The sequence below is a fragment of the Dermacentor silvarum genome, chromosome 11 (assembly GCF_013339745.2).
Source record: "Dermacentor silvarum isolate Dsil-2018 chromosome 11, BIME_Dsil_1.4, whole genome shotgun sequence".
In the NCBI taxonomy this organism is placed as follows: Eukaryota; Metazoa; Arthropoda; class Arachnida; order Ixodida; family Ixodidae; genus Dermacentor; species Dermacentor silvarum.
This window is the reverse complement of record NC_051164.1, coordinates 84,139,147-84,153,520: the sequence shown is the minus strand read 5'-3', so window position 1 is coordinate 84,153,520 and position 14,374 is coordinate 84,139,147. Positions and strand designations below refer to the sequence as shown.

Below are 14,374 nucleotides of genomic sequence, written 5' to 3'. Positions count from 1 at the left end.
ACCCAAAGACAGCAACAAACTCACGTTTGGTGTCGTTTATGGGGTCCACTCTAGTCAAAGACAATCGCGATAAGACGTGTTTGTGCGTGTTTGTTTTACCTCGTACACACAAGCGTTCTTGTTTTACAGAAACTACAGCTGCGTTCAACTGGAGTTTGCATTTTTTTACTGTGTCACCTCACACTTTATAAAACTTTAGATCTAGCCTTGTCACGTTCCAACAGAAACTTTCAGTGCTACTATAGTTGCGGCCACCGCAGGAAGGTCTCGACAAAGTTGTGTTGTTTCGGCATGCTCCTTCGTTGTTTGCGCAAATGAGCAAAATGACAAGGCGTTATTTCGAAACGATTCGTTTAGTGTTCTATTTTGTTATAGGTCGTGCCGAAGGCCGGATCTGAGCGGTAATGTAAATGTGGCGGAAACCAAGGCAGTGACGAAGAGCGAAAGTAATATGAAAAGTGTATCAATATAACACACAACCCTGGAGGCAATTGTTTTGTAACAATCTATTTCATTTTCTATTATTTTGTTATGATACGTCATGCTAATGAGTAGATACCAGCGATAACAGCGGCGTTGTAACAAATATGCTACTTCCGCATGGAAAGATTTGAAAATAAAATAGATCGTTACATAATAGGTCCCAGAAATTGTGTTTATAACGATCCATTTCAGTGTCCTAAAGATTGCACCACTTTTTTGTGGCCGCGCTAACGAGCCACAGGTGGCTGGAAATATTATAGTTTTCTTTTTCTTTCTTTATGTTCAAGGCATATCCCGCACTGCCCGAGGGATTTAGTGCAGAGATGGTTACATGTGCTGCAGGAAACACATCTTCATTAACACTTGACACTTGCGCGTTTGACAAGTTCTCCACTGCGTTGCATGTCTCAACGCGTAAGATTAGGAAGGTTTTCTGCAGATATCGCTATACTTTATTCGGCTTGTAAGGCAGGCCTCGCGACCTCCCAAGCAGACGTTGAAGAAATAGTGACCGACTCCCAGCAGGCGTGCCGCAACTTCGCCAGCGGCAGAATTCATGCCACTACGCTCAAGATAATCAATCAAAAGCCGCCAACGAGATCAGTCATGATCATATGGGCGCCAGCTCATCACGGTATTCCTGGCAACGAGGTCGCCAACCACGTGGCTCGAGATTTGACCCACCGAGCCTACGCCGAGGAATCTGAACCCGAGCGCATGCATTCTCTAGTCTCGTATCAAGACATCACATAAGACTACAAGCTAACCCGCAGAACATACACCTCCCCCCCCCTCCCCCCACGTCACTACCTAGAGAGCAGGAGCGATTCCTCCGAGCTCTACAGGTTAATACATTCCCCCACCCAACCAGAAATCACCTCATAGCCCCTACACAATTCTCTCCGCAATGCCGCTTCTGCGCAGAACCCGGGTCCCTCAGGCACATAGTATGGGTTTGCAGACAGGCCCCACTAAATCCTCCGAACCTTTATCAAACCAACGAGCTTTGGGAAAAAGCCTTGCCCCGCTCCGACCTCGAGGATCAACAGCGGCTGATTGCGAGTTGGTGATGACGATGATGATGATAATGATGATAATTAACCTCCGGATATCTTAATTGCTTCCTGTTCGCGCAGCGTCGCTGACTCGGACGCCGTTATATCATCATAATCAGGATTTGCCAGACGGTGCTACAAAAACGAAACGAGATTCGAATATCAAATGAATTGTTACCAAGCAATGCTGCACCCGGTCTTCTCCGCAAGAGTTTCTCCAGATGCTCTCTTCCTTTTCGTTACAAAGCTCATTTATTGTGAAATACAATTACCAACTCGTTGACCCGTTCACATTGTCACAGCCTGCACTTCATATGGTTGCACACTGCGAAGCACAGATCTGCGACGCGCCTTGCACAGCTACAAGCAGTCTTGCGCCGAATATCTGCCGGCATCATCGTTCGCGGCAGGCTGCGTATTTGTCAAATGCCTTCAAGTGTGAAAATTCTAGGCAGTTGTTCCGACTAAGAGAATCCGACCACCTGACTAAGTTTCCCTATCGGCCAGCTCACACTTTTGTATTTATCGCCGTGTGCCGCAAGCTTCTGTGCACAATCTTCAAACAATATTAACCGATAGCGAACTAAGAAGCACGAAGGCGAAGACTAAGCTTTTGAATTTCCCAGAGGAGTTCTTTAGCATTCATCGAATACTATATACACTCGCACTTTCTCCATTTCTCTTTTATCGAAAGGCTGTACGGCTTCGAGATTCGAATTAGAAACTGCGAATTCTTACGCAGATGAAGAACCTTATGGGCCACCGCGACGCGTATATTAGCACCACACCAAGAATCCAAGCGCGTTGACTTGTCAGGCCACAACAAGAAGCAGCTGTGGAAGAAGCAACTCAGTAGAATCACCACTGAGCCTCCGCAGCCGGTGCAGTTTGTTTCACGCAGCCCGGTCGGCTCCTTCCACTACAAAAGTCTGCGTGTTTCCGTTGACGGTATTCTCCAGCTGGGTGGTGAACAAAGTTCTGAGCGACAGCCGCTGTCTTTCCAAGCATGATTAACTGGGCGCGGCGAATGATGCTGCATCCGCGTGCTCGGTTGTCCGCTGCAGAGTTGGTGAGGGATTCTGGATATCGTCCCCCGGAAAACTTGTTCCGGGCTTTTCTATTGAATGGACTTCGGGAACTTCGTTGCAGACAATAACCCACGAGTCTCTGCTGATCGTATCGCTAGTGCTTGAGCACCTCCTCTCTTCTGATGCCTGCGTAGAGATAAAAATAAAGGATCCGTATTTTTTTTTTTTTTACATGGCGCGATTTCCCTCTATTGTTGCCCTTACCCCCTTCATAGGGAGAGACAGAGACAGCAACGAGAGTATAGGCAGGGAGGTAAGCCAGACGAACGTCCGGGTTGCTACCCTATGCTGGGTTGTACGAAAGGGGGGCTAGAGAGAGGGAAAGAGGGAGAAGGGGAACAATGTGTGAACGCGAGATGATTCACATGATCCCCTTGGGCACCCCCTGATCTTGTTGCCACGTGTGTCGCGCTGATTCAGAATTTTACTCCGAGTTAAGCCACTCTCGCAGTTTGTAAAGCGCCACGCAAATAGGCACAGCTGACATGGACTCCGAAACATCCGGCGCGCTCATATTTTTCCTGCATCACATGAATCTCGAAAGCTCGCTCAAAACGTTTTTGTTTAATTCACGGTATTTGCCACAAGGCATGTGATCGAAAAAAAATTGCAGCATGACATCAAACCTGTGTGATGCAGGTATCGCCCTAGTTGTTCGCTATCCAAGGGGGAAAGTTACCTGCTATATACGGCTTTCGTTTGTCCTCCCTCGGCATATTGTGCATAATATCCTCAACACTCGCTAGATGTCAAGGCAACCCTACACAAAGGATAACGCCTGCTTCGGTGCGAGTCGCGCAGATATCGGCGAATTTTCAAACTGAAGCAGAAGACCAGCAGGTAAGTGCATATATTACACATTTCTCGACTAAGAACTGTCAGACCTTGGGCACTAAAGCCTAAATTTATGAAATACATAGTAAGACAAGTAAACCGGATGGATGTCGTTAGTTTCACGCTGCAACTTACCCTCTTCTTGGCGAAATGGCCCAGAACGGATATCAGAAGGAGCGCCAGCGAGGCCACCACTGCGATACCCACTATGCCATAGATGAGCCACGTTTCCAAATGTGCGTCGTCGTCGTCGTCATAATTTTCGACTTTGGTGGCTCCGACGCTGTGGATCGAAGCTGGAAAAATATAGTCAAGAACACGTATTTTCTCCCGTAATATTCCAAACGCGAAGAAATAATCACGGAAGTTTTTAAACGCGGTGACCCTATGGCCACATTTCAGCCCCGTGAGCAAGCTTGCTTGCAGCTAGAATCACAGCGTGGAAAATATTATTCAAATACGATCTTTTCATAACAGAAGCAATTTAAAAACCCCACGGATCACCACTCCATGCCGTCCACGAGCGTAATAAATCATGTAGGTGACAGCATGACCTCTGAGATCACGCGATTTGAGATATCACAAACCTCGTTGGTACATCTATAGAGCTTGGTACAAAAATCACTAGAGGGAAATCTGGCGCGAGTATCTGCGTGAGCTGAAAGCAGGGCAGTTAAGCGTGCATGGAAATTATGGCTAGCACATGTATTTGCTGTAAGTTTAGTTCTTCTGCCTTCAAATAATTTGGTGAGATCGTAAATCGATTGTCATCACCAATGTGCGTGCGACATGCACAACGTCAGAGGAAGTCCGGGCAGATGGGGCACTGGTACTGACTGGGGCGATTTCATACGTAACTGGAGTCACGGCACGCAGCACTCGATATGGGCCTGTGTACCGAGACAGGAGTTTTTCAGACAGGCCAACGTGACGAGTCGGTGACCACAGGAGTACCAGAGATCCAGGCGAAAAGTGAACGTCTCTGTGATGTCGATCGTACAAACGCCGCTGGTTCGCTTGGGAGGTCAGGAGGCGAGCGCGGGCAATTTCGCGAGCTTGGGCAGCCCTGGTGATGGCGTCAAGGGCATATTCGCTGGTCTCTGCTGCGGCGGTTGGAAGGGATGTGTCCAGTGGCAATGTGGGTTCTCGGCCAAACAACAGAAAGAACGGGGAATAGCCGGCAGTGTCGTGGCGCGAAGAGTTATATGCAAATGTGACATACGGTAGGACGAGGTCCCAATCAGTATGGTCAGACGAGACATACTTTGCAAGCATGTCTGTCAGGGTTCGATTGAGACGCTCCGTGAGACCATTGGTCTGTGGATGGTAAGACGTAGTCAGCTTGTGCCTGGTTGAGCAGGACTGCAGTATGTCGGCGCTGACTTTTGAAAGGAATGTCCGACCACGGTCAGTGAGCAGTTGGTGAGGGGCTCCATGCTGCAGAATCACGTCGCGTAAAAGAAAATCGGCGACATCTGTGGCACAGCTTGTTGGAAGCGCTCTAGTGATGGCGTAGCGCGTGGCGTAATCTGTCGCCACAGCGACCCACTTGTTGCCAGACGTTGATAGAGGGAAAGGGCCAAGTAAGTCCAAGCCAACGCGAAAGAACGGCTCCAAAGGAATGTCGAGCGGTTGAAGGCACCCGGCAGGGAGCGTCGATGGTGTTTTCCGCCGCTGGCATTTATCACACGCCGCAACGTATTTCCGTACGGAGCGGGCGAGGCCTGGCCAAAAGAAGCGTCGGCGAATCCGGTCGTAGGTGCGGGAGACGCCGAGGTGACCTGCCGTTGGAAAGTCATGAAGTTCTTGGAGAACAGCTGACCGGAGGTGCCGAGGAATGACGAGGAGTAGGGCAGCACCGTCGGGGCGGACGTTGTGGCGGTATAATACACCATCCCGGAGAACAAACAAATGAAGGGACGAATCAGAAGGCGAAGATTCCAAACGACCAATGATGGCGCGCAAGGAGGCATCACGGCGTTGCTCGTCGGCGACTTGTGGCAGCCGAGAAACCGAGAAAACGCAAGCGTCGGCATCGGTGTCAGGGTCGGCGGGTGGTTCGTCCACTGGATAGCGTGATAAGCAGTCGGCGTCTTGATGTAGGCGGCCCGACTTGTAGACTACCGCATAGGAAAATTCTTGTAGCCGCAGAGCCCAGCGACCAAGCCGGCCGGTAGGATCCTTGAGTGAGGAAAGCCAGCAGAGCGCGTGGTGGTCCGTGATTACAGAGAAATGCGTGCCATACAAGTACGGGCGGAATTTAGAAACCGCCCAGACGAGGGCAAGGCATTCACGCTCTGTAATCGAATAGTTGCGCTCCGCTGCTGTGAGGAGGCGGCTAGCGTAGGCGATAACACGATCGCGTCCCTGTTGGCGTTGGGCTAAGACGGCTCCGATACCGTGACCACTGGCATCGGTACGGACCTCTGTAGGGCAGGACGGGTCAAAGTGGGCCAGAATAGGCGGCGTGGTGAGAATGTTGGTCAGGTGGGAAAACGCGGCAGTTTGAGCGGGACCCCAGGTAAACGGCACGTCCTTCTTCAGAAGATCCGTAAGTGGTCAGGCAATCGCTGCGAAGTCTTTAATGAACCGTCGGAAGTAGGAGCAGAGTCCTACAAAACTTCGGACGTCTTTGACAGACTGAGGTACAGGAAAAGACGTGACAGCACGAATTTTCTCCGGGTCTGGTTGAATACCGGAAGCGTCGACGAGGTGGCCCAGCACTGTAATCTGCCGACGACCAAAGTGACACTTCGAGGAATTTAGTTGGAGCCCAGCCTCGCGAAAGACTTGAAGAACAGCTGATAAGCGCTCGAGGTGTGTCTCAAACGTAGGTGAAAATACGAGAACGTCGTCGAGGTAGCAAAGGCATGTTGTCCATTTGAACCCTTGAAGCAAAGAGTCCATCATACGCTCGAATGTGGCTGGGGCGTTGCACAGACCGAATGGCATAACTTTGAATTGATAAAGACCATCAGGGGTGACAAATGCGGTCTTCTCTCGGTCCCTTTCATCCACAGAAATTTGCCAATAACCAGACCGAAGGTCTATTGATGAGAAGTAGTTGGCACCGTGGAGACAATCGAGGGCGTCGTCAATGCGAGGCAAGGAATAGACGTCTTTTTTAGTAATTCGGTTTAGATGACGATAATCTACGCAGAAGCGCCACGTGCCATCTTTCTTTTTAACAAGCACAACGGGCGACGCCCAAGGGCTCGACGAGGGTTCAACAATGCCTTTGGTAAGCATCTTGTGCACTTCATCTTGAATAACCTTACGCTCTGAAAGAGAAACGCGATATGGCCGGCGATGAATAGGACTGGCATCACCAGTATTTATGTGGTGCTTAACATTTGAAGTCTGGCCCAACTGTCGATTGTTGAGGTCGAAGATGTCGTGGTACGAAACCAAAAGGCGACACAGAGCTGCTGCTTGTTCAGGCAATAGGTCCGCAGCAATCATGGGACTAAAGGTTTCGTCACGGCAAATAGCATCCTGTGGACATGGTGAAGACTCGGAGCAGCCGTCGACGGAAAACGCCGTGACGTGGTCATCTCCTATAGCGCGCAGCGTTGCAACCGATATGCCTTGGGGTAGAACTTGCTTTGTTAGTCCAAAATTGACGACGGGAAGGCATGTCCGGTTATCGGCGACGGTTACGACGGAGTGGGGCACAGTTATATCGCGCATCAAAAGGACATCAGGAACAGGAGTAGCGACGTAATCACCATCGGGCAGAGGGAAAGATGATAGCAATTCGACGAAAGTCAAGGTTTTAGGCGGCAGGCGGACGAAGGCGGTCGGACTAAAGTTGTTCGGCAGTTCAGCACGAATATGCGCGAGTAGAGGAAGTTCGAGGCAAAGGGTACCGGTAGAACAGTCGATCAAAGCTGAATGCGCCGTAAGGAAGTCTAGTCCGAAGATTAGGTCATGGGGACAATTGGTCAGCACTGTAAAAAGAACGGGAATGTGGCGGTCGGCGATACTGATCCGGGAAGTACACATTCCAGTGACGGCAACAGCGCTGCCATCGGCGACGCGTACGGCTCGTGTAGTAGCAGGCGTGAGAACCTTTTTCAATCGACGACGGAGGTTATTACTCATGATGGACACCTGGGCTCCAGTATCTATTAACGCCGTCAAAGGGACACCGTCGACGTGGACATCAAGTAAGTTCTGGTTTGTTGGGAGCGTCAATGGGGGATTTTGACACGACGAAGATAATGCAGCGCTACCCCCAGGAGCTGCATGGTCTAGTTTTCCGTCCGGGAAGACCCATAATTGGTCGGCGACGAATAGCGGCGTGGCTGGGGCGACGGGGACCGACGGCGCAGAGGTGACGGTGAGCGAGTGGGACGACTGTCACCGATGGATACGTCAGAGGTAGAAGGCATACGGCGAGGCGAGTAGCGGCGAGGGTCGGCATAAGGGCGCGGAGACGGGGAGAAGTAGCTCGAATACGGCGAGATCCAGGAGGTGCGGCAGTGGCGAGCGACGTGGCCAATGCGGTGACAACGGAAGCAAATGGGCTTGTCATCCGGAGTTCTCCACTCTGTAGGGTTGCGGTATCTGGGAGGGGAATACAGATTGGTGCTAGGCGCAGCTGTCGGCACCAGTCGGGCGTCAGGTCGCGAGACGGAGCAGGCAGCAGGAAAACCGAGGTTGGCAAATTCTTGCCGCACAACTTCCTGAATGAGGGAGATCGCCGGGGCTGGTTGGTCAAAGGTGGGGTCAACTGGGCGTGGATGGAACGGGGCAGGACTTACAGCCTCGAGCTCGCGGCGAACAATACGTGTGACGGTCTCATTGGACGGGGGTGAAGCGGTAATGGCGACGCAGGAGGACGTCGCAGCCGTGTTAGGGAGCCGGGAGAACTGCGGGATGACGCGGCGGCTTTTGGCGAGCTCAAAGCGGCGGCATTCCTTGATAATGACGTCGATGGTGGACACATTGTTGAATATCAACAAGTTGAACGCATCGTCCGCGATCCCTTTGAGAACGTGGCCTACCTTGTCAACTTCGACCATGTTCGCGTCGACTTTTCGGCAAAGAGCGAGCACGTCCTGTATGTACGAGACATACGATTCAGTAGAAGACTGCACTCGAGTAGCAAGCTCTTTCTTTGCAGCCAGCTGCCGACCGGTCGGATTTCCAAAAAGGTCGCGGAGCTTCTCCTTGAAAGCATCCCAGCTAGAGATCTCCTCCTCGTGTGTCCGGAACCAGACACGAGGTGTTCCGTCCAAGTAGAAGAGGACGTTCGCGAGCATTATGGTAGGGTCCCAGTGGTTGTTGCGGCAAACAAGCTCATACATGCCGAGCCAGTCATCAACGTCGACATTATCTTGACCGGAGAATACGCCAGGATCGCGGGGAGTGGCAACCGTGACGTACGTTGTGGTTGGAGTCGGAGTAGTAGGAGCAGACGAGGTCTCGTCAGCGGGAGCCATGGTGGAAAGCTGGACGGTGCGGCCGCTGCGGAGCTCCGTGGCGAGGACGGGGAACGGCACGCTCCACCAAAATGTTACGCGAACGAAGGATTGAGTACTGGAGACTATTTACAAAATATATTTACACAGGATAGCTGCAGCGCTGGCCAGTTCAGCCGACAGCTCGAGAGCCAAAACGCAATTCGTCTTCTTCGTCTGGGCGCCCGCGCGCATCGTCCATAAGAAACACGCAATATGCATGTATCAATATTGTGTTATACAATCAACAATTGGCTACGATTGTGCTCGTGCGCGGAGATTGATTACCGTCGTGCGTTTAGAAAAATTGTGACTGCTCGGAAATTTAGGGAAATAAAGCGTAATAAGTACCAAAACAAGCACGTCTTATGCCGAAAGCATGAAGATTGGACAAATTTATGTCCAACCCATAATTTAAATGTTACAGCTAAATCATTGCAGCCACAGTTTCTTCTAGCGAGCTTTGTAGGAAACTATGACAGAAAAAATAAATAGTGGTATTCCACTCTGTTACTTTGCCGTTGTGTGTTTGCGTTTTAGTTATAGAAAAGTAAGCATACTAGGTTATAGTATAGTAACTTATAGTACAGATTAGTGAAACCTGGCAGGTCACTGTAGACGTCTCTGTGTTCCAGTGTACTGCGACCATGGGTGTATGCGTTGCTGCTGGGCATTTGGTGTTTGCTTAGCGGCAGATGGCTTGCTAAAGTCGGAATATCGTAGTTCTATTTAATATGTTTGCTCCAGTATCCTTCGGTTTCAATTCGACTAATGATGATCAGGCTTTTTCTGCGTCAATTCTTATAAGCACTTTCTGGGAAAACCTCTCCTGCCCTGTCCGGGTACACCAATCTGGCGCTATGTGCCATGTTTGCGTGTGCACGTGTAGCCCGTCTGACGTGTCTGTTTCGACATCAGTCGTTTTTTTTTATTATTATTATTATTGTCCACATCAGGGCCCCAATGCATTACTAAGAGGGGCGGATTTAAGTGGTGACAGCTTTTCTTAACTTAGTGGCGTCAGTGATGGTGCCGGGAAAGCGCACGGCTGTAGCCATTGGCAGTTCTTGCAATAAAGGAGTTTGAGTGCTGATCGACAGGACACCAACCTTGATTCGGTTATCGGAGCGGAATGACACGTAGGATGAACGATGTAACAGGTGGCCTCTAAGGATGGGGTTAGTGTGATATACCTTGTGCAAAAGACAGACGCAGCAGTTTGAAGCGAGAAGCTAATTCTAATAAGCCGAGGTTGTCTCTCATTTTTGATATACTGGAGTGAAGAGAATAACTAGGAGAAAAAATTAGGCGGGTTGCTTGGCTCCGAACTGACTCAATACCTGTAAATGCTGTCTGGCTTGAATTCCAGATTGAGGACGCTGTCGAGCTGTCGAGCTCATGCACGCTTGTGCAGGGAGTCTGTGCGCGCGATTTTCAAACTTTTGCCACAGGTTGAAGACGCGACATATCGACGTGAAGCTCTGAAGTAACCATGCGCGCATATTGGCGGTAATTTGATGCTCTGAGACACGACATGCTCTGTGACATGTCTGTGACAGGTCAACTTGATGGCAACTTGACTTTCTGTGACAATAAAGCAATAGATACAGGGCGGAGCTTCTGCGCACGTGTAACTGAGCCGAGTATTCCTGCGGGAGTTTGACAGCGCTTTCAGTGTCTTGGAACAGATGCTTGGAACAGTGCTTGGAGTCGTTTCGGATTTGGCCGAGCGGGTATAGGATAAAAGCGAAAAATTAAGCCAAATTTAACACGTAGCATATGTATAATTTCCGTCTTAACAGAAGCTTAGTAAATAAGATGTTCATGTTTTCTGTTCCGCAGCATTAGCTAACGTGAATGAGACACTGTAACTACTTTCAGAAATTGCCTCCGTATATATATATATATATATATATATATATATATATATATATATATAGTTTTCACTTCATTGCCATGGAAGGATAAGCACAACAGATTATTGGGGTTTATGGGCCAAAACTGAGATCTGATTATGAGGAGAGCTTTAGTGGGGGACTCGAATTATTTTGACCACCTGGATTACTTAATGTGCACATGAATCTACGTACGTGAGCGGTTCTGCATTCTGCCCCCAGAAGAAAGCGGCTGTCGTGGCCGGGTTCGAACCCACGACCTCGAGCTCAGCAGCGCTACGCCATAGCCACTGGTCTATCGCAGCGGTTTTCTGAGGCTTTGTTACCAGATTACGAACTGCTGTGTGACGTACTCGACTGGTAGTTTCGCAGCTATTCTGCAGGCACTTCAAAGTTCGAGCAAGACAGCAACTAAGCTTCACTGCTAGCGTGAGTGCACTCAAACGGCAGCAATGAAGCCTGATCAACAATATCTTATCTCCTCATTCTCTTTGTACAGCTTTAAAGCTGTTTTCCAAGACTTTAGTCGCACTGACGGAGTGCTCCGAAACGAAAAGTCGCACGTACGTGCCATTAAAGAGCAACGCACTAACGCCCCGCCGTCCAATCGTTCTTGTCAGATTCTGACAGGGGCCGAAGGTAATAACTAATCATCAAATAAGTTTAGTTGCGCGTTGAAGAACGCTAGTCAACTGTTTATCCGTATTCCACCCCACGACGGCGTTCAGTCTATTAATCATGTTTCGAACGCTGCTGCGGTGTAAATGTTTCTTTCTGTAAGGCACCCCAACGCATATTGCGTATTCCTGGAAACAGTGCAAACGCCATTGCATCGTTATCGCGTCATCAACGTCTGATACTAAAGACACCGGGAGCTCACTCAACGCAACGAAAAAAAAAATTGATCTACACCATCGACACTTTAACAACTTCTCGCAGGGGTGTTTGTCTCTCCATGACAACTCGCCAAACGTAATAACATAGATCCGTTTACTGAGATAGAAAAATTCGAAAAGTACAGATGCGCATCACCTGCCTTGCATTATATGTAGGGGCACACAAATAGGGATATTTTCGAACCTAATAAAAAAAATATTCGAGGAAATCAATGATCAGATATTGGATCGAAAACCTAATATTTTCTGATTTCAGAAACGTACAACATGAAATATAAAGTTTCCACGTAATTCATTTCGTCTTTTATGTAAAATATTCCGTACCTGCGTGGAATACCATTCACAAGTAGACGCCGGGACAACTGAAGAGCTTGTGATTGGGAAACAGCTGATTTCAGTTATGTGGTGCACTGTGACAACCACAGTAACAAAACAATGGCACAGAATGTCACCATATACACGCGCAGTGCCGCGTTCGCTGAAGTGGGATACTACACATCGACACATTGCTTCAAAGGCATGCAAAGATGAGCCGCGTTTACATGAATGCGACAGTAGCGCATCGCATTTCAAAGCGCATTTGGGAAAGGGGATGCGACGCCGTTTACATGTAGCGCATTAACTCTCCCAAGAAGGTAGCACCACGTGCGTGAGTCGACTACCGCCCGTAAATCTACCATCGGCTCGCGCATTAACGCGATGCACCTTTCGAGCGCATTACCACTGTTTACATGCATGCGATGCGCTAGAAATGCGATACGATGCGCCACTGTCACAAACGCGGCTATGGTTGCCGGCCAAAAATAAATCGGCACAAATTCGCATACGAGCTGCCAAAATGCGGGCCGATCTTATTGAATGACTGGAAATCATTGAGCAGGACTATCTGCTCCATAGGTTCGCTAACGAACTGCAGTCAAGCCTCGTTATAACCAAACGGGAAATAACGACATAATGGATATAACGAAGTAAGTGAAATTCCCCCTAAGTATTCACGGAGGTTCATATTGCAGTGCATGCATTAATGAGTATAACGAAGAAATTGTGACTCTCCTTTCAACTTTGTTATAACGAGGTTTTACTGTAATGCCCTTGAGCGACAACATTAGCTCTTCTGCAGCATAGACATAAGAAACAGTTCCTTTTTCTCTCTCCCTCGGGTATCCAAGTGCTGTTATTCGTTGTATATGAAAAAAATGAGTATTCGACAATTTCGAGTAGTGAATTCTCCAATCGAATACGAATAGAGTAGCAGGAAGTATTCGATTTGTATTCGAAATTTCGAATATTTGCACACCCCTACTTATATGCCTACCAAATTTCTTGCCATAGAGTTATCCTAAAGCATGGGCGAGAGTTCTCAGTTACAATATTTACCACTGGTCGCTGTTTCCGAACCCAGCATGGACGCAAAAACGACTGTACACTGACATTTGGAGACTATTAAAAAAGTGATCAAAGCTACATTTCGGAAGCTTATAACGGCGGCGTCGCTCGTAACGCAGTTATATCTAAGACACGTATAAATAATAATAATAATAAAAGAAAAACGATGATAAACGATCCTAATGCTTACGCGATGTCGTCGTAGTTGCAACCACCATCATATTTCCTGCGTTGCGCTCAAATCCAGCACGCCGTATGCGGGAGTTCATCGGCTCACATTACTTTGTCGCACCACTCCTCCAATAAATGGCGTACGGATCCACCAACGTGTTTTGCAGGAATGCTAATAACATGTGTGAACTCTTATCGCTTCTGTTTCTATTTAATTGGCTTTTTTTCCTGCCACACCGAGAGTCACGCCTGACAAGGTTACAACGTAATCTCACGTACGAATGCCGCAAAACATTGATTAACTCACGCAGCTCCCGCGCTACGCAGGCCTTCAACGAAATCAGTGAGCAGCCAAATGACAGCGTGCCTTCGTCGTGATCAATTTACCGGTGGTTGTTTCGACAAACGATAAGAGTGATCCTGCTATCGGCCTTACCCTGTTGGCTGCACAAATTCAATATTGCGATTTCGTTCCCCACAGATTCATAACTATCGTCATAATTGTCGTCTATCTCATCATGTGGCCCACGGGTAAATAACTCTCTCAGCTCGCCACATTCTGCGATCGCGTCTGAATAGCGCTTAACCCTGCATGAACACAATCTGACGCAAATGCTTGTTCGGGGTGCTAAAATGTTTCATCATACTTATTCCGATGGCTGGCTGGTTTTGGCGCCTCCTAATATGGGCAAGCGAGTGCAGTGAAAGCCCTTGGTTATGTCTTGTTGGCAAAGTGCAAAACCTTTTGCACGTAATGCAAAGGCGCGCGAATCAACGTTCCTGTCGTTCCCTGCGTATTTGATTATGGTTTTTGGCTACCGCTGATAAGCGCGCTGATCACAACAGGCTACCGCTGATAAACAACAGTAAAGGACATAAAGTTTAGAGAGGAACAAAGCTAGGAAAGAGAGGGGGGGGGGGGGGGGAAGAAGCCATAGGAAGTAAAGGAATTAATTAAATGTTTTGCAGCTAACGAGGATGTGTAGAATTTGGTGATGACAGGTGTATGCACAGGAAAGAACGAAACGCATCAAGCAACATTTAGAGTTTGTGTACATCTTGCGTCACATTGAGATATACCCATTATAGACATTCAGGACT

The 14,374-nt window shown here is 48.6% G+C and overlaps 1 protein-coding gene across 1 annotated transcript; it reads right to left on the bottom strand.

Moving 5' to 3' along the window:
* Nucleotides 1–1,549: 1,549 nt before the first annotated feature.
* LOC119433208 (uncharacterized) lies at nucleotides 1,550–13,459 on the bottom strand. Its single transcript, XM_037700363.2, has 3 exons — nucleotides 13,293–13,459; nucleotides 3,596–3,756; nucleotides 1,550–2,752 (listed from the first exon to the last, which is right to left on the bottom strand). The coding sequence occupies exons 1-3, from the start codon at nucleotides 13,369–13,371 to the stop codon at nucleotides 2,549–2,551; spliced, it is 444 nt and encodes a 147-aa protein (XP_037556291.1). The 5' UTR covers nucleotides 13,372–13,459; the 3' UTR covers nucleotides 1,550–2,548.
* Between the last annotated feature and the right edge of the window lie 915 nt (nucleotides 13,460–14,374).